Source organism: Perca flavescens, chromosome 17 (genome assembly GCF_004354835.1).
Source record: "Perca flavescens isolate YP-PL-M2 chromosome 17, PFLA_1.0, whole genome shotgun sequence".
Taxonomy (NCBI): Eukaryota; Metazoa; Chordata; class Actinopteri; order Perciformes; family Percidae; genus Perca; species Perca flavescens.
In genome coordinates, this window is record NC_041347.1 from 3,798,176 (window position 1) to 3,816,410 (window position 18,235).

At 40.6% G+C, this 18,235-nt stretch overlaps 1 protein-coding gene across 5 annotated transcripts in view; it reads right to left on the bottom strand.

Annotated features, from left to right (window-relative positions):
* Positions 1-18,235, bottom strand: part of piezo1 (piezo type mechanosensitive ion channel component 1 (Er blood group)) — a 175,763-nt gene that overhangs the window by 44,356 nt on the left and 113,172 nt on the right. For all 5 annotated transcript variants that reach the window (XM_028604250.1, XM_028604248.1, XM_028604247.1 and 2 more), the window contains 9 exons: positions 17,042-17,167; positions 15,467-15,667; positions 13,721-13,925; positions 11,215-11,319; positions 8,047-8,203; positions 3,630-3,873; positions 2,517-2,613; positions 2,043-2,208; positions 433-522 (listed from right to left, as the gene is read on the bottom strand). In XM_028604250.1, coding sequence (XP_028460051.1) covers positions 433-522; positions 2,043-2,208; positions 2,517-2,613; positions 3,630-3,873; positions 8,047-8,203; positions 11,215-11,319; positions 13,721-13,925; positions 15,467-15,667; positions 17,042-17,167 — 1,391 coding nt within the window. The remainder of the gene's footprint in view (positions 1-432; positions 523-2,042; positions 2,209-2,516; positions 2,614-3,629; positions 3,874-8,046; positions 8,204-11,214; positions 11,320-13,720; positions 13,926-15,466; positions 15,668-17,041; positions 17,168-18,235) is intronic.

Below are 18,235 nucleotides of genomic sequence, written 5' to 3' on the forward strand. Positions count from 1 at the left end.
ATTAGTGTAAGTGGTGAATCAAACGTGGGACCCATAGGCCACGCCCACTTTGACCAACAGTACCCCACTGTAGGGGTGCCCTCAGGAGTGGCCCTAGATGGTCATCACTGCAAACCCCACCCCTTAGGGTTCTTTACTTTCAGAAAGTAATAACTACCCCCAATCAGGGACTTTTGGGGGGGTAAAATGTCCCCGAAAAATGTGCCCAGAACTTAATTTAGACCCAGGTCCCTCCAGTCGAAAAGCAATGAGTTCCTCAGAAGGTTTCTAGCTCAGGGGGAAAGTTCCTGAGGTCAAAAAGCATCCCTAGTGCCTTCACCTGCCTACAGTGTTGTAGGCCTTAAGGTACAATACTCAATTTTTAAGAATTTCATCATCCAGCTCCCAAAAGCAAATGTCATCAGCTGAACTTACTGAACGGTGAATACTTACGATCTCTTGAGTTGTGACAGAGACTTCTTCTCGGCTTGTTGGTGGAACTTTATGTTCTTCACGATACTGGCTCTAAAGAGCTCAAACCCCCTGGAAGGAAGAAACAACTGTCATTGCAATTGTTAGCCATGTACTACCATTAGAAAGTAACTGGGGAGCCAACATCTACAGCAGCATCAATTCAATTAACAAAGAAAGTGTGGCAAATTCATAATAGAAGCCTGTAAATGTGGGACCAAACAATGGTCTACCTGTACTTGAAATGTTAATAATTTTGAATGTTCCTATTTTCATTGTGTACACCTGTAATCTGAAATAACCAGATGTTGTTTTCACTTATGCTGGTGCAAACAGCTTCATGGGGAAAGAAAATTACGCACTCTCAACATTTCTTGTCCATTATGAAAGTAACTTGGGCAGATCACCAATTTATTTTTTGCCATAACAGTGATGATTGTGAATTGATGAATAAGTGTCCTTTTTAAATTAAGTGAATATGCACTTATGCAAACATGTATTTTGTAATGAATATTTGTAATGAATTAAGATCACTTTGTAGAGATCTGTCTGTTTTCACTTTGACATTAAAGGGTTTTTTTCTTCTGTTGAGCAAAAAATATGTCAATAAAGCCAAATTGAATCTACTTTGATTCAATGTGGTTAAACAATAAAACAAAAAAACATCCAGGGGTACATGCAGTATAATAAATGTCACCTTTTCTTGTTAAGTAGGTTAAAGGTCCCATGGCATAAAAATGTCACTTTATGAGTTTTTTTAACATTAATATGCATTCCCCCAGGGTGCCTATGGTCCCCCAGTGGGTAGAAATGGTGATAGGTGTAAACTGAGGCCTGAGTATCCCGCCCTGCCTTTGAGAAAATGAAAGCTCAGATTGGCTGATCTGGAATCTTGCTCCTTATGAAGTCATAAGGAGGCAGTTGGTCAAGGCCACACCCCCCCCCCCCCTCTCCTTCTAAATAGCTTCAGACACAGAAATGGCACATATGGAAAGCTCATTGTGGGACTGGCTGAATTTTGGGAAAGAGACTTCAGATACAGTATTAGGGGACCACTAAGGCATATATAAAAGCATCCAAAGAGCACCATGTCATGGGACCTTTAAGTCAAACCTGAGCTAAATTCATTCAGAAGGAGTCAATGACATGCATATTAAAGCTCTGAAAAATTTTTTAACAGATACTGTCCCCAAATATTAAGAATAAAAGTGAATGGACAAACTACAACAACAAAAGAAACTATTCACATCACAGTTTAGGTTCTTGGTGTGAACATGAGTTGTGAGACATAAGTTTCTTTCTCTCTGATTTGGTTTAAATTAGGGCTGTCAATCATTTAAAATATTTAATTGCGCTTAATCGTATGAGTGTCCATAGTTGTCTTGCGATTGATTGCAAATCAATTACATATTTTTTATCCGTTCTAAATGTACTTTAAAAGGAATATTTTTCAAGTTTTTAATGCTCAAGTGGTACTTGAGTCTGACTACTCCATTGGTAACTCACATATTTTAATTTACTAATCTGGTGCCCCCTAGCATTGGAACCACTGCATAAGCTTCCACATTCACAGTCAGTTTATTGTGTCTTACCTCGAGGCCTGTTTGGCAGAAGCCTGCAGCTCTGCCGTCACATGCAGGAAGTAGTAACTGAGGAAGACCCTCCTCTGCAGCAACAGGCACAGAAAACAGATACTGTCCCATATGATCCCGGCCTCTTCTACCGGCAGGCTGCAGGTCTTGTCACTCACTGCTTTCGCTGTCAGGAAAGAACCCAACACACTATGATACCTAATACCGAAATAAAAAGGCATTCTGCAGAACACAACAATCTGTAACTGCTTCTGTCAGGTGTGACTTTCTGATAAAACAGCATGTGAATGCAATTTTGTTACTTCAAAGACATGACTATCAGCACTTGAATGCGCAGTCATAGCTATAGACAGAAAATACATCTTACATTGAAAACCTGATTGAAATCACCTTTGCTTTATTCTATAGATATAGATACTATAGAAACCTGTATACACGGTCATTGTTTATAGTTATTATTATTAAAGCACTTACGGTCATAGTATCCTTTGACTGTGCAAACCAGGCTGAAGAGTTGAATCACCCAACAGAAGCCCTTCTGCATCTCAAACACAAACACACATGCCAGGATCTGAATCAGACACACACACACGCACACGCACACGCATACACACAGAAATACACAATTCAGTATTTTTTCACTTGCATGCATCTGTCTAGATTCCTCTTCAAAATTCATAACAATGGCATTCCATTATCCTTGAGAATAGTGTGATTATCAACAGTGGTAATTGTACTACAATACTTTTCACATTGTTTAATATGAGCAATTATTTTGTAAATTATAACTAGAAGGGCACTCTGCGAGAGACCTCCGCCGAAGCCCTTTTTCACAATGTTGATGCAGTGTGAACTTTAACAGGAACTTATTTTTCCGATTATTCCGACGACGAGACAAATAGAGCTGACCTCTACAGAGAGGTGGTCAGAACCCTGACATCTTGGTGCCAAGACACAGTGTTGTAGTCGAGACCACCTAAACCGAGACCAAGTCATCACCAAGACCAAAGTGTATGGAGACCGAGACAAGACCGAGACTTTGAGGGTTTGAGACAAAGCCAAAACCAAGACCAAGACCAAGACCAAGGCAGGGCGAGACCGAGTCAAGACCAAGATCACATTTGTGTTAGACAGCCAGAGCTTCTTCTCCTGTCTCCGCATTCACTTTCTTGGGAGTGGGGGCAGGGAGAGGGGGGTTTCCGGTAACAAATTTCAAATTAGATATGAGTCAAGTTATTGTTTGCATTTGCAAGTTTTACCACATATGCCTGAATCAGAAAATGCACAGGCAATTTAGCCCTGCAGTTGTGGTCTTGAAATAAAATCCAGAGTCATCTTTATCCGAGAAAAGAGACCAAGACCTTCAAAAATTGGTCTTAAGACCGGTCTTGAGACCAAGACCAATCTCGAGTACTACAACACTGCCAAGACAACAACCTCCGTCTCAACATCATATATAAATATATATAAAAAAATATAATATATGTATAAAACATATTTAATAAATTACCAAGACAAAAAGTCAGAGGAACCAAGGAGCCCCCAAAAAGCTGCAAACTAGCACTCAATGATGAGCTTTATACTTACTGATAACATATTTTTAGATACAATGACTGCCACGTTGTAGATAATGAGACAGTCCCACAGGGCGAGGCGGGTCCTGGATGATTTGACCAATAGTTTGGTCCCAAACAGCAGAAAAAAGAAGCAGGCGAGCAGGTAGCCCAATCCAAACACAGAGATCCTGGTTGCCCCGGTGATGAAGACCACTGACAGCACAAACCAGAAGAGGTGACGAAACACCAAAATTTTAGCCATGTCCAGGTAACTCCTGGAGGAGGAACAGGAAAAGAAACATTTCATGTCCAAACATACAATACATACAACATACCAATTTGATCAACAACCTGTGAGTGGAGAGAGATAGCGTGACAAATTGTGATTTAAAGGGTAACTTCATTTTTTTTCAACCTGGACCCTATGTTCCAGTAACAAACAAGCTACAGTTATCTTGGCTCATTTTCCCAAAACTGTAAACACAAAATACAAAATCCCTAACACAAAATGGTAAACTCTACAATAGAGTGCGGATCGGGCAACATTTTTCTGTCCGAGCCAGCCCTGCGTCTTACAGAGCAGTAACCGAACCCAGCCCGAGCCTAACAGGCACTAAGATATTTATGTCCGAGCCCGACCTGAGCCTGACAGTTAAAATATCTGTTTTTTTTTGTCATACTAATAACACATACGTTTGTTTGTGTGGAAAGCCTGCTTTTATTAAGCAACTGTAGGAAGGCATTCGGAAATGTGAACAGATGAGCGCATCAGCGCATAGGGGGCAACAAGCGCACGTTAAAACAGGCGCGCACCTACATAAGCTTTTTTAAATTTAAAATGTTCAATGCCTTATCGCGCTGATGTGACTGAGCCCGACCTGAACCTAAACATAATTTCTAAATATCTGTCCAAACCAATACATCAACCAATGTGTCCCCGAGTAAGACACTTAACCCCTAGTTGCTCCAGAGGTGTGCAACCTCTGATATATAGCAATTGTAAGTCGCTTTGGATAAAAGCATCAGCAAATGACATGTAATGTAGATAAAGCAGAAATCTTGTATTTATTTTGTAGGCGATTTACATCTTTTACGTAAAAACCCAAACAATACCCAACACTATTGTCGGGTATCGTTTGGGTTTTTTCCGATACCGGTGCTAAAACGATACTTTTAAAATGGTGCCGGTGCCTAAACGGTGCCTAAACTGATACTTTAAAAAAATGGGGGAATAGGGAATAGGGTATTTTACAATAACTTTGAATGCACCACGAGGCTTACTAGTTTCAAGTCTGTGTTGTTTTTCCAACAAAGGCAGCTGCACACTGCTTATCGTCCCACTGTTGGAATCCTCTACAGTGAAATACAGACACCCTTTACACCGTTGAGCTGTCAGCAATTTAACTGTTTAATCCAGCTGCTAGCTAATGGTAGGCTAACGTTACCTGCTGTCAAGTGAAGTGTTAACTAGCGTCACATGCAGTGACGCAGCTTCTGTTGCCTCTAACGTCTGTTTCAGAGCATCAGAGAGCAGCACAGAAGGCATTTAATTGGCACCGAAATGAGGCACCAAAATCTGCGTTGCTATTCGGTCCGGTAGATACTGGTCGTTTAGGCACCGGTGCCTTTTTAGCACCAGGTTTCGGTACCCAACCCTACTCTTGTATAAGCACTACATCTATATTGTTTCTTCTTAAGTAGTCCAGGAATTTAGCTCGTTTAATCAGCCCGTTTAGCCCCCTGATGTTAACTGAAAGGATTGAAAGTTCAGCCATCTTCAAAATATACATGCATACATGTTTTGTTAGCCTACTGAAATTCGCTGATAAATTTGTAGCAAAGGGTGAACGGTTAGATCTGAGCAAGGTGTGGTAAAAACATAAAAAAATAAAATAAATCTCCTAACCCTCTAAGACTGGCCCCATACCCCATCTGTAAGATACGTGGCCACATCAAACGCAGCACGCGTAAACTCCAGCCCACAATTACCCCTCCTGTTTAAAGTCACAGGTACGTTGAAACAGGTCTGATGAACTTCTTATGCTAAACATGAATGGAGTTACAAAAACCCTAGAACTAGGTCTCAACCAGCTATCAAATTCTGAAATAAGCTATGTGAAAAACACACCATTGTAGTTTGAGTAACAAACACCACCTGCTCCTGTTGTGCCCCTTCCTCCTCACCCCACTCCATCTCCGTCCACCCGCTCCACCAGGAGTAAATCGTGAGTTGCCACTCCCGGACCAGATCCCGCCGGAGTGTCCAATCCCACCGTAGTTCAACATCACATTTCCTTAAATCCTCTAATATTTCCTCATTTATGTCATCAACACATCCATGATTCATAGAAATGTGTAAAACACAACAAGCCACAAAGAATGCTGCGACTTTTTGAGGACTGTACTGTAAACTGCCTCCTGATCTATCCAAACACCTGAAGCGCATTTTTAGTAATATTTTTCCTTGTAATTATGTATGGTTTGCAAAATTGGGGACTGCTGCGTGTAGATGAGAGAAGCAAAGTGTATGCGCGTTGTTCACATGCTACATTATGGCCAAGCATGCGCCCCTGAAATAGCATCTGAATAACGCGCCATTGAATTTAGACTAGGTTTTTCCTGGTCTGTGGCAGAATTGTTTTCTGAAACTGCAAAATAGCACCAGGGAAAGTTTATGACTCCTCTTTTTGCTGAATCGCCCCCGGGAGCGCAAATACATTCCCTAATTTACCGACGTGCGTCTGTGGAGGGAAAAGTCCGCTGTGCGTCAGGTGCAAAATAGGAATGATACATGCGTTTGTGTACAAAGGCAATTGCGCTGAGTGCAAGATAGGGCCCTATAAGCTGAACAGTCAGCATCCATCATGTTCTTTCAGTCTGGTTAAATGTTAACAAACATTGACTATAAACTGAATAGCCAGCATTCATCATGTTCTTACAGTCTGGTTAAATGTTCCTTTAAAGCTTGGCTCCAAAACTTACATACAGTGTCCTCAAGTCAAACTTGGTACAGTAGCCATGATGGCGCTAGTCCACAGCCGCTGGGTCCGCCAGCCTCGGTCCCGCCGCCAGCTCCAGCACCAGACGCAAAGTCCCTCTGCTATACTCTGGCTCCGTCGTCGGCAACAGACGATATTGGATATTCCTCCATTCCGTCCTCCATATCCAACTCCCAACAGAAAACGCCTCTATCTGTGGCTGTAGTGAAGGTGAACTCTTTTCCTCCGTGGGTCATTCTCAGGGTGGCCAGGTAGATAAGCAAGTCTGAGATGCCTTTAGCATGTAGCTTGTGTTGTGCCCCTTCAAGCTCCCGATGCCGCTGGATCGCGAATGTGCCGCAGTCAGGTTGCATCGGATCACGTACCGTAATTTCCTGCATCTCAGGCTCTGCACCAATGTGTTGCAGCGAGGCATTAATTTCCGTTAGCGCTCTCTTCACTGCGTTTTAGACCACTGATTTTCCAAGCAACAAAGCGATCAAGTCCTCCATGTTCGGGACTGCAATAGCATCAGTTGCTATGTTAGACACCGCTCTGTTAGCCGCCGCCATGTTAGCAGATTTCTCTGTCCGAGTAGATAGTTTAGACGACAAAGAGACCTGCTTTTTGCGAAGGTGGGTAAGGAGCTCTAGTTATCTGCGTCCATTGCTGTTGCTGGTCACGTGACCTCTCGGTCAGATGTTTATAATAACAATCTGAGCCTGTCAGCGGCAAAAACAGCACTTTTAATGGACGGAAATAGACGATGCGCATTTGCCCAATATTATTACATTGCAGCCCGGTTCGCAGCTGCTGGTTACAGCGTTCTCGATCAATACTGAACCAATGACGAAGATTTTTGTTCACATTAGTCACTTAGACACCAGTACATAGGGAAATATGCTCAATGTTAAATTTAAAAAAAAAAAAAATTACCCTTTAAAGTCCAACTTCCTGTTTCTCAACATATCAAATTTGCATTTTGCTACTCTTCATGAGTTTCTATTAATAGTAATTCAACCAACAGCTAAATTATGAAATCATTATTCCCAACTACACATCAGCCTGGCCAATATTAACATCTGATTTGAGCTAATACAAAATACAAATATTTAAATCTTATTTTTTTAATCCTAATTTACCATTTCCCATGCATTTTTAAAAGTTTATTTTTTAACTGCAAAAGGTTCTGCTTATTAAATATCTTGGCATGTTTTAATATCTTAATTAAAGAGTACTTTATAAACTTTATAAACAAAGGTTTGTTTATGTTAGATGTATAATCTAAAAGACAAATAGTGGCAGATATATCCTTATCAGAAATGTTCCCTTCCTTAACACGGACTACAGTCAAATGATCTGTCTCTCTGAAGTAGAGAAAATAAATTATGACAGGAGCACAGCAGACAAACAGCAGGTTCAACTGTGGATGACTGATACATCAGACAGACAGACATCCGCTGTATTTACCTGCAGTTGATGAAGTTGGGTGCAGGGTTAAACAGCCGGCCTTCCATTGGTTCAGGGTGGTCTGTGTTCTCTCCAGCAGCAACCATCCAGTCCTCCGTGTGCTCACACTCAAACACCTTCCACTGCTGGGCTGCACACATCAGCAGCACAAAGTCCGCTATGGACACACACAACAACACAATACATCACCATCTTCATCATCAGCCTGGAACATTGACTGCTGCCACATACTGTAGCACCAAATCTGTTACATATAGGCTGCACATGCTCACTGTACTGTTCCGGTGTATTAAAGCACTCAAAACAGTGCTACAGATGTGTCGCAATGTCTCACAGAAAACAGCGCTCTCACTCAACAGCCCACTGCTAACCACAACAATAGAGATTATGTTACTGACGGGCCCGTCTGCTCCACCAAACACCAACACGCACACTGACCATGCATGTGCCATACATTCCTGTGATTGGCAGAGAGATGGGAGATGATGACTGGCTCCGCTGGTTGAGCCATCACTGCTGTAGCGTTAGCACGTAGGCTACTTCCACAATGCATATTCATGACTCAACCAACTCCTTCTTGTCCGTTATTGGCTGGAACACAGTTTGTTATGGTTCGTGGTACAAGTTGGCGAGGTATGTTTTTGTTGGCGTTTGTGTAGCCTGGGCTTTCTACAGAGACCGTGTGTTCAGGGGACAGGCAGCCTGGATAGTGAGGAGTTTACTGTACGTGACAAAAAATGTTGTAGCCTAAAAAACGCGTCACATCACTTAGAGCACTGTTTCTTAAACATTTTATTCTTGCTTTGGTCACCAATATGATAATGTATTTTTTTTCTAAATAAACATTTAGGTAACACTTTATTTGAAGGGATGTGCATAAGACTGACATGACACCGTCATTATTATGACATCACCTGTCATGAACATGAGGGAGTCATTTTGAGAATTCATGACTGTTGTCATTAAGGGCCCTATCTTGCACTTAGCGCAATTGCTTTTGTACACCGACGCATGTATCATTCCTATTTTGCACCCGACGCACAGCGGACTTTTTCCTCCACAGACGCACGTCGGTAAATTAGGGAATGTATTTGCGCTCCCAGGGGCGGTTCAGCGAAAAGAGGAGGCGCAAACGTTACCTGGTGCTATTTTGCAGTTTCAGAAAACAATTCCGCCACTGACCCAGAAAAACCTGGTCTAAAGTCAGTGGCGCTAGTCTAAAGTCAGTAGCGCGTTATTCAGATGCTATTTTAGGGGCGCATGCTTGGCCATAATGTAGCGTATACACTTCTCTCATCTAAACGGACGCAGCAGTTCCCATTTTTGCAAACCATACATAATTACAAAGAAAAATATTACTGAAAATGCGCTTCAGGTGTTTGGATAGATCAGGAGGCACTTTACAGTACAGTCCTTAAAAAGTCGCAGCATTCTTTGTGGCTTGTTGTGTTTTACACAACATTTCCATGAATCATGGATGTGTTGAGGAAATATTAGAGGACTTAAGGAGACGTGATGTTGAACTACGGTGGGATTGGACCCTCCGGCGGGATCTGGCCCAGGAGTGGCAATGCGCGATGCGCTCTTGGTGGAGCGGGTGGACGAAGATGGAGTTGGGGGAGGAGGAAGGGGCACAACAGGTGCATCTGCCGTCATAATAGCAATCCGCCATGGAACAAGCGCGCCTGCTCTTAAAGGGAATGTGGGATGACACTCTGATTGGTTATTTTCACGTTACGCCCAAACCACACCTAGCTACTTCAGACCAACCCATTTAATAATCCGCCCACAAAGCTACTTGCGTTTTGCGTTTCATACTTGCGTTTCAGATCGTTAAAATAGGGCCCTAAGTGTCATTCGGTAAATTATGACACTTTTAATGCAAAATTAGCATTGTCCGAGATGTCTTTGTCATGACAACTTGACTTAATGAAGACATGTCATTGTTGTCTTCGTTAAAGTGAAGTTGTCATGACATTTATAGATATAATCTAATATTTAATTGTTAGTTGTTCATATAATATGGACAGCTCAAGTGTGTGTGTGTGTGTGTGTGTGTGTGTGTGTGTGTGTGTGTGTGTGTGTGTGTGTGTGTGTGTGTGTGTGGCGCATTTGTGCGTGCATGAGTGTCTGCCTGCTTTTTCAAAAGTTTTCATGTTTCATGGTCACATCTGTCCTTCCAGATGACACTGTCTTATAAAGAGAGGCACAACAAAGAATTGACACAGTGGTTTTCACTGTTTTGTTGGCCTTTTTGAGATGTTTTCGTGGTTTCTGGGATTTCTTATGTCACACTGCAAGTGTTGCTTGCTTTTTATTGTATGTTGAAAAAAAGAGAGCCTTTAGTGAAATACTTGCTGAGTAACAATGACACAGTCAAGTAATTTAACTTAGATTTTCATGGTATATTACGCAATCATGTTTTCCTGAGTTGAGTATACAATACAAATATGATTACCTTTACTGTAAAGCATTTTAAGACATCTTTCATAATGTTTCTGTTTTTGGCATGGAATATTGTGTGACCAAAATCAAACGATGAGCCCATTTAATTATAAATACCCAAATATATCACATTAATTGTGTTAAAAATTTAGTTTTTTTGAGCAGTGCGTGTTTGGTTAGCTGTAACTATGGATATGCATAAACATTTATATGCTAAAAAGGTAGACATTGAAATAATTTTTAAATCCATTCCCGTTACCCAGGAAGGACATTTTTCATGGAATGAATCATATAATTCATCAAAAAAAATTTAATTGCATTTCTAAATTAAATTCCTGTTGTTGAGATGTATATAGAACACTCTAATAAAAATAGAATGTGCTTGAATTGGCATTTTTTTGACACTTTCATTTATTTTCAAATTTTAAAGCCTGTGGACACGCATTAGTGGGGAGGTGTCAAGTGTCATTCAGTATACTGAATTTATTAAGACAACAGTAAACGTTAAGGGAGTGTTGAGTTTAAAAACAGCAAACAGCATCAACAACGATTTAAAACGTGATCAGATCAGAAAACACAGAGGGTTCCTAGTAAAGTATAATCAGACTGATACACACACACACACACACACACACACACACACACACACACACACACACACACACACACACACACACACACACACACACACACACACACACACACACACACACACACACTGACCTATAAGGTTTTTGGAGTTAGGCACAGTGTAGAAGTCAGGCAGATGGATCCATTTAATGAGAGCCGAGTTAATCAACACAGGAGTGTTCCACCGCCATGGGTAGTCTGCAGGACAACACAGGAAAGACAGGTAGGTAGGTACACGTACAGTAGTTACACTATTTAACAATTATTATTATACAATTACAATTATTAATTTCTACGGTTGTTTACCTTCAGCAGAGTTATATCTGATGCTGTGTTGGGGCATAATCTAAAGTTTGCTTTGCATTCACAATCAGGGCCTGAAATTAACACGCGACCATGCACCAAATGCAGGTGAATTTTGCCATGAAACGGTCAATCTACCTGCCACATTGGCGGGTAGTCAATGAGAATTGAATGATTCATTAGTTGTTTTTATGCCTCTGTTCTTCTTTCACATTTTAAACAAATCCACCATTTCCTTAGCCTAGAAATCAAAATTATTTTGCAGCCAGGGGGTCTAGGCACTCTCCGTTGACTTGCGAGCTGGAAAAACCAAACTCTGGTCAAGCCAATCACATCGTGTATAGAGTCAGTGGGCGGGCTTACAGCTGCTGCTGCTGCTGGGAACAGCGGTCTTCTGGAAGACTTGGAGTTAAGCTTTTCTTTGAGAAAAGAACAAAGAACGGCACTGAAATCATTCTTAAAAAAGGAAGATGTGTTCGGAGTTTTGCCGACCGGATATGGCAAAAGTTTAATCTATCAACTAGCTTCTCTTCCTTCTTCGTTGCTCTGCCTGGTTGTAGCCTATCCTATTGCGTGCAGAGGGAATTTGAAAGACAACCGTTTATCCCACCCCTCGGATTGAGCCCTGTCAATGGTGAGTTCCCAGACCCAACATCTTTGATGTAGGTCTGGCTTGTTAGGCTAAAAAATGAGGCAACACATTACTGGCGTGAAGAGGCGGGCTGAAACAAGCAACCAACTAATAGATGAGGATGATTCAAAGAAAAGTAAAACAAGACGCTTTACAGCAATACAGCCTTTAATAATAAGAGGACAGTTGGCGATAACGGCAAGGTTCATGAGTGGCTGATTTATGACATACAGAACAAATACTGTAGTGACTGTCTATATTGATTTTGTTAATAACTTGACAACACTTACTGTAAATGAGTTTTCTTAACAAGTTCAAAAACTATGCTTGTGCATTTCCTGTATTTCCCCTTTATGAGGCCAGTAAAAATTGGCTGGTAAAAAGTCTGTGTGGCTAGTTTTTAAAATCCATCTGCTACAGTGGCTGGTGGCCAAAAACGTTCACTTCAAAACTTGTTCACAATAGTACCCTGTGTGTGTGTGTGCCTGCTTGTGTGCGTGCGTCCGTGTGTGAGAGTGTAGGGGTGGGGAGCTTAAAATCATTATTTTTATCTACACAGAGACAGACAAGAAACACAGTTTAGGAACCACTGGAATATGGACAGAAAACTCCAGTATGATATTTCACAGAGGAAAGACTATGAGGGAATATGTTGAGAAAAGCTTGTGGAACAGGATTTCAGCTCTCTCAAGATGTAATAAAGCTTGTGATTGGCTGTCTAACGTTACACATCGAAGAGACATGCAGGGCTGACTTCAGTTTGCGTCTCATAGGTCTCAAAGAAGCTGAAAATGTAATGATGTAATTTTATGAAATTCTTATCAAAAAAAGTTCAGGAATCGTTCAGGAACTGGTATCGAAGTCTGTGTCAGTATCGGGTAATTTTTTGAATGATACCCAGCCCTAGATACATATATCCATAAACAATAATGGTACTATTCACTTACGGAGAGTATAGGTGTTCTACCCAATCGCCTACAATAGTAGAACACACTGTTGTTGTCTATTATATTGTCATCTAGATCAGAGATCTTCAGCAGGGGGTCCGGGACCCATAGGGGGTTCTCAGATTTACTCCAGGGGGCCCACCAAATTATTGTAAAGGTTTTTTCAAAAATTCAAATGTCTTAACATGAATCCCACATATAATTAGCATATATAAATCAGCATATTTGTGAAAAAAACAGTTTACTGGCCTAAAGGTAGGGAGTCACTATGGTAGCCTTCCACAGATACAGTTAATCTCAAGGATTCACTGTGCCACATGTATGTTTAACATCAAAATATGATTTATAAAATCATGCCTACAATTATTATTTTAGTAGCTTAGTATTACATGAATTAAAAATATATGTATTTAGGCTTTAGGCCGCCCACATTTTATTTTAGGACAAGTTTAATATGCGAGTTAATTTTATACAATATATGTATTAGGGGGTCCCTGCTCCATCTCTCTCTTAGTTAAGGCGTCCTTGGCTTAACCCTTGTGTTGACTTCGGATCACATTGACCCGTTTTCAATTTTTGTTTTATATCAGAAAATATGGAACGTAGAAATAAGCGCTGAAAACGTGTAGAACAAAAATTTAACAATTTAAAATGTTGTAAAAAACGTTAAAGACCCCTGATCTAGATGCACTTACTGTAACTGCATATAAGGACTCACCTATACAGAGTGCCGGCGGTATGCCCACACACAGAAGATACTGGTAGATCATGAAGATAGACAGAAAGAGACAATATCTGGGCCAGATCCTGGCAATAGCTGCCCGCCTCCGCCTCACCAAGATGGCAACCAACCAACAGCCATGGATTATCACCAAGAAGTTCATCCGCTGGCCAATCACATTCACCGTCATCAGGAAGCAAATCTTTAAAAAAAGAGGGTAAGTTTTTTAGAGATTTAAATAAAATTTAAATAAAAAAACTGTCATTTTACAACTACAAACTCCAATGGAGTTGGAATGTTGTGTAAAACGTAAATAAAAACAGAATACAATGATTTGCAAATCCTTTTCAACCTATATTCAATTTAATACACTACAAAGACAAGGTATTTAATGTTTAAACTGATAAACTTTATTGTATTTTTGCAAATATTCACTCATTTTGAATTTGATACCTGCAACATGTTCCAAAAAAGCTGGGACAGGGGAAACAAAAGACTTTTGTTGAGGAATGCTCAAAAAACACCTGTTTGTAACATTGCAAAGGTGAACAGGTTAATTGGTCATGACTGGGTATAAAAGGAGCATCCCCAAAAGGCTCAGTCATTCACAAGCACGGATGGGGCGAGGTTCACCACTTTGTTAACAACTGGCCATAGTCAGTTAACACAATTCGCCGCTACATCTACAAGTGCAAGTTAAAACTCTACCATGCAAAGCGAAAGCCATATATCAACAACACCCAGAAACACTAACGGCTTCTCTGGGCCCAAGCTCATCTGAGATGGACTGACACAAAGTGGAAAAATGTGCTGTGGTCTGACGAGTCCACATTTCAAATTGTTTTTCAAAGAGGAAAATGACCATTGTTATCAGCTCTACATTCAAAAGCCAGCTTCTGTGATGGTATGGGGGTGTGTTAATGTACATGGCATAACTTGCACATCTTTGAAGGCACCATTAATGCTGAAATGTACATACAGGTTTACAGGTTTTGAAGCAACATATGCTGCCATCAAAGTAACGTCTTTTTAAGGGACTTCCCTGCTAATTTCAGCATGATAATGCTAAGCCACATTCTGCATGTGTTACAACAGCGTGGCTTCGTAGTAAAAGAGTGTGGGTACTAGACTGGCCTGCTTGCAGTCCAGACTTGTCTCCCATTGAAAATGTGTGGCGCATTAAGAAGCGCAAAATACGACAATGGAGACCCAGGACTGTTGAGCAACTAAAGTCGTTCATCAAGCAAGAATGGGAAAGAATTCCACCTACAAATCTTCAACAATTAGTGTCCTCAGTTCCCAAATGCTTATTGGGTGTTGTTAAAAGTAAAGGTGTCCCAGCTTTTTTGGAACATGTTGCAGGCATCAAATTCAAAATGAGTGAATAATTGCAGAAAAACATGAAAGTTTATCAGTTTAAACATTAAATATCTTGTCTTTGTAGTGTATTCAATTGAATATAGGTTGAAAAGGATTTGCAAATCATTGTATTCTGTTTTTATTTACGTTTTACACACACACATTTACGTAAAATCTTTTTTGTAGTCATAACACTGACGCTCTGGAATGGTCAACAAAAGGAACATACATTAGCATTTCATCTCTTTTATCTAAAAATGATTGCAATAGTAAACTTTATAACAGTTATTGTGTTAAATAATTTTTCCTTTATTTACAATCTTTTTTTAATTTTCCTTTTCCAAAAAGCCCTGGTTCAGCAATGAAGTGATCTCTCCCATCTACCTCTAATCCAAACTTGTAGAAGGAGTAGTTGAGCAGGTACTTGAAGCAGGGTATAAGGCCCTGGTCTAGAGTGTCCCTGGTAGCGCTGGGGAACAGGGCGCGGATGGTGGGGGGAGATCGCTGGAGCTGACGGTAGTGGTGAGCCTGGTGACGATACACTGTTGCCTCAAACACCAACAACATCAGCACTATTAAATGGTTCTGCAACAAAAAACATTCAGGACACTAACTCAGTTATGAGTTCAATTAATTAAGCCTTTACTGGATCAGCAGACTCTACACACAAAGAAAGCGTTTAGGGGCTGGCTGTGTAGCCTCAATAATTTAAAGGGGTGATAGAATGCAAAACCAATTTTACATTGTCATAGTATATAATAATAACGACAGTTCGGTGGGTAAATAGGACATACATAGAAGCTCAAAATCCCATTGACACCCCTTTACTATGAAAATCTCATATTTTGAAACTGCCGCTGAAAACGGGCGAATCTCAACAAAGCTAGAAGCGTCGTGTGAAATACCCTATATAATCATTCTATCACCCCTTTAAGAGTAGTGACTGAACTGTGTCTGTGGAACTGGTTAATTTATTTATAGTTCAGATGTTAGATTTTTGATTAAAGCCTGACTTCCTGCATATGGCGTTCGTTTCAGGAAACAACAACATTCTTCGATCTAGCAAGCTACACGCTGAAATAGCAAGTTTTGAATAAAATTTGGATCGTGCAACAAGGTAGGCCTGCTTGGTTCTTTCGGGGAATGATTGTAAATATTCATAATGAAGAGGCACATAAGGGCACAAAGGCGATTTCATCCTTTCATCACGAAAGGACAGACAGAGGCAGAAAATTAGCCTGACGAGCCAGACCCACATCAAGATGTTGGGTCTGGGAACTCACCATTGACAGGACTAAATCCGAGGGGGCGGGATAAACGGTTGTCTTTCAAATTCCCTCTGCACGTAATAGGATAGCGCTACAACCAGGCAGAGCAACAAAGAAGGTAGTGAAGCTAGTTGATAGCTTAAAGTTTTGCCGTATCCGGTCAGCAAAACTCCTAACACATCTTCCTTTTTTAATAATGATTTCTGTGCCGTTCTTTGTTCTTTTCTCAAAGAACAGCTTCCAGAAGACCGCTGTTCCCAGCAGCAGCAGCCATAAGCCCGCTCACCGACTCTATACACGATGCGATTGGCCTGACCAAAGTTGGTTTTTCCAGCTCACAAGCCAACAGAGAGTACCTAGACCCCCCTGGCTACAAATTAAATTTGCTGCCGCTAGGGTGCGTCTAGATTTCTAGGCTAGCAGAAAACGTGATGCAAGCTTAACACTTACAACCCCCCCCCCCCTATCACCCGGGTCGCGCTACCATGCCTACCGGTCGCGCTAAAACCAAAGGTATGGGCGGAAGCCTAATCTTTACATTGGATGTACAGTAAACTGTGTTTATATTTACATCATACATACAGTACACTGTGTTTATATTGCGTATTCATTTTCAATCTTCACAAACCAGGTACAGTAGCATTCTTACTGGAGCCACGCTATTCATTGAGGAAACATGTATTGAATATACCTTGCTGTATCCCAGTACTGTGGCATCTTTCCTGATGCCAAACCATCTGGCGGGATCCACTGGCTCCTTATACAGAGAGGAGTTCACCATCTCTTCTGGCATTAGGTTGGTTTCATTTGTTAGAGGCTGTAAAGGAGAAGACCTTATCACTGCAGCTCCCACTGGATCACATTACTACCTTGTCAGGTCATGTTATTCTACAACACCTGCTGTCTCAGCTCATAGAAAAAAACAAGAGAGAGAGAAGAAGCAGTCAGGGCATATGATTGTCATGATGCTAAATGCACTGCTGCCTCCACAGCTCTCTTTTCTTTCTTATTCCTTCTTTCTTTTATTTGAACACATCTAGTTCAGAGGTGTGAGCTTGGACAAAGAAACAGTGTGTAACTTACACCTTTAAAAATGCTACAATCCTCTTGGCAATGCTCGCCTTTTCATCAGACATGACGTTAAGGTAGGGCTAGGCGATACAGAGAAAATCAGATATCACCATATTTTTTAACAAATACCTTAATATTGATCACAACAATATTGTAGGGTTATTGGTGCTTTCACAAAATATTTACACAATAAGATGTAGAAGGCAAATAATAGAACAGCTATAACAGTCTGGTATCTTCAGAAAATGACATTAACTTTACTGTAATGCAGCCTTTAAAACCAGGGAAAGACAATACGTATGCCATATTAGGATATCAAAAAATGTAAGACGATATCAAATCTTGTATGCTGATATCGATATATCGATATATTGCCCAGCCCTACTTTGAGGGCATACTGCATAAAAAGTAGCAGATAATGTTTGGGAGGATGCTTGAGAAGGAGAATTCAACATACAATTTTGGAATTTCATATTCAATGAAAAATGCATTCAATATTCAAATGAGCATAAGCCTTAACAGGAAAGGGGTGCAAAACCTATAGAAGTCAACATTTGACCCTATATGTAAACAGCTTATACACAAATATTTCACATATGCAGGTATCCATGCAGTTAAATCATTCCTTGTGTGGGACCTAATATTCAGCTCTACACTGAACTAATTTAATATAGAGCTCATCAGAATGTTTTACTTTCAAGATAAATATTTCCCAAACTGATACTGATGGAAAGTGTAACAACAATACATCTTAAATAAAGGTTATCTATTTGTATCCCCTACTGTTTTATGGAAGATTTATCGCTAACAATAT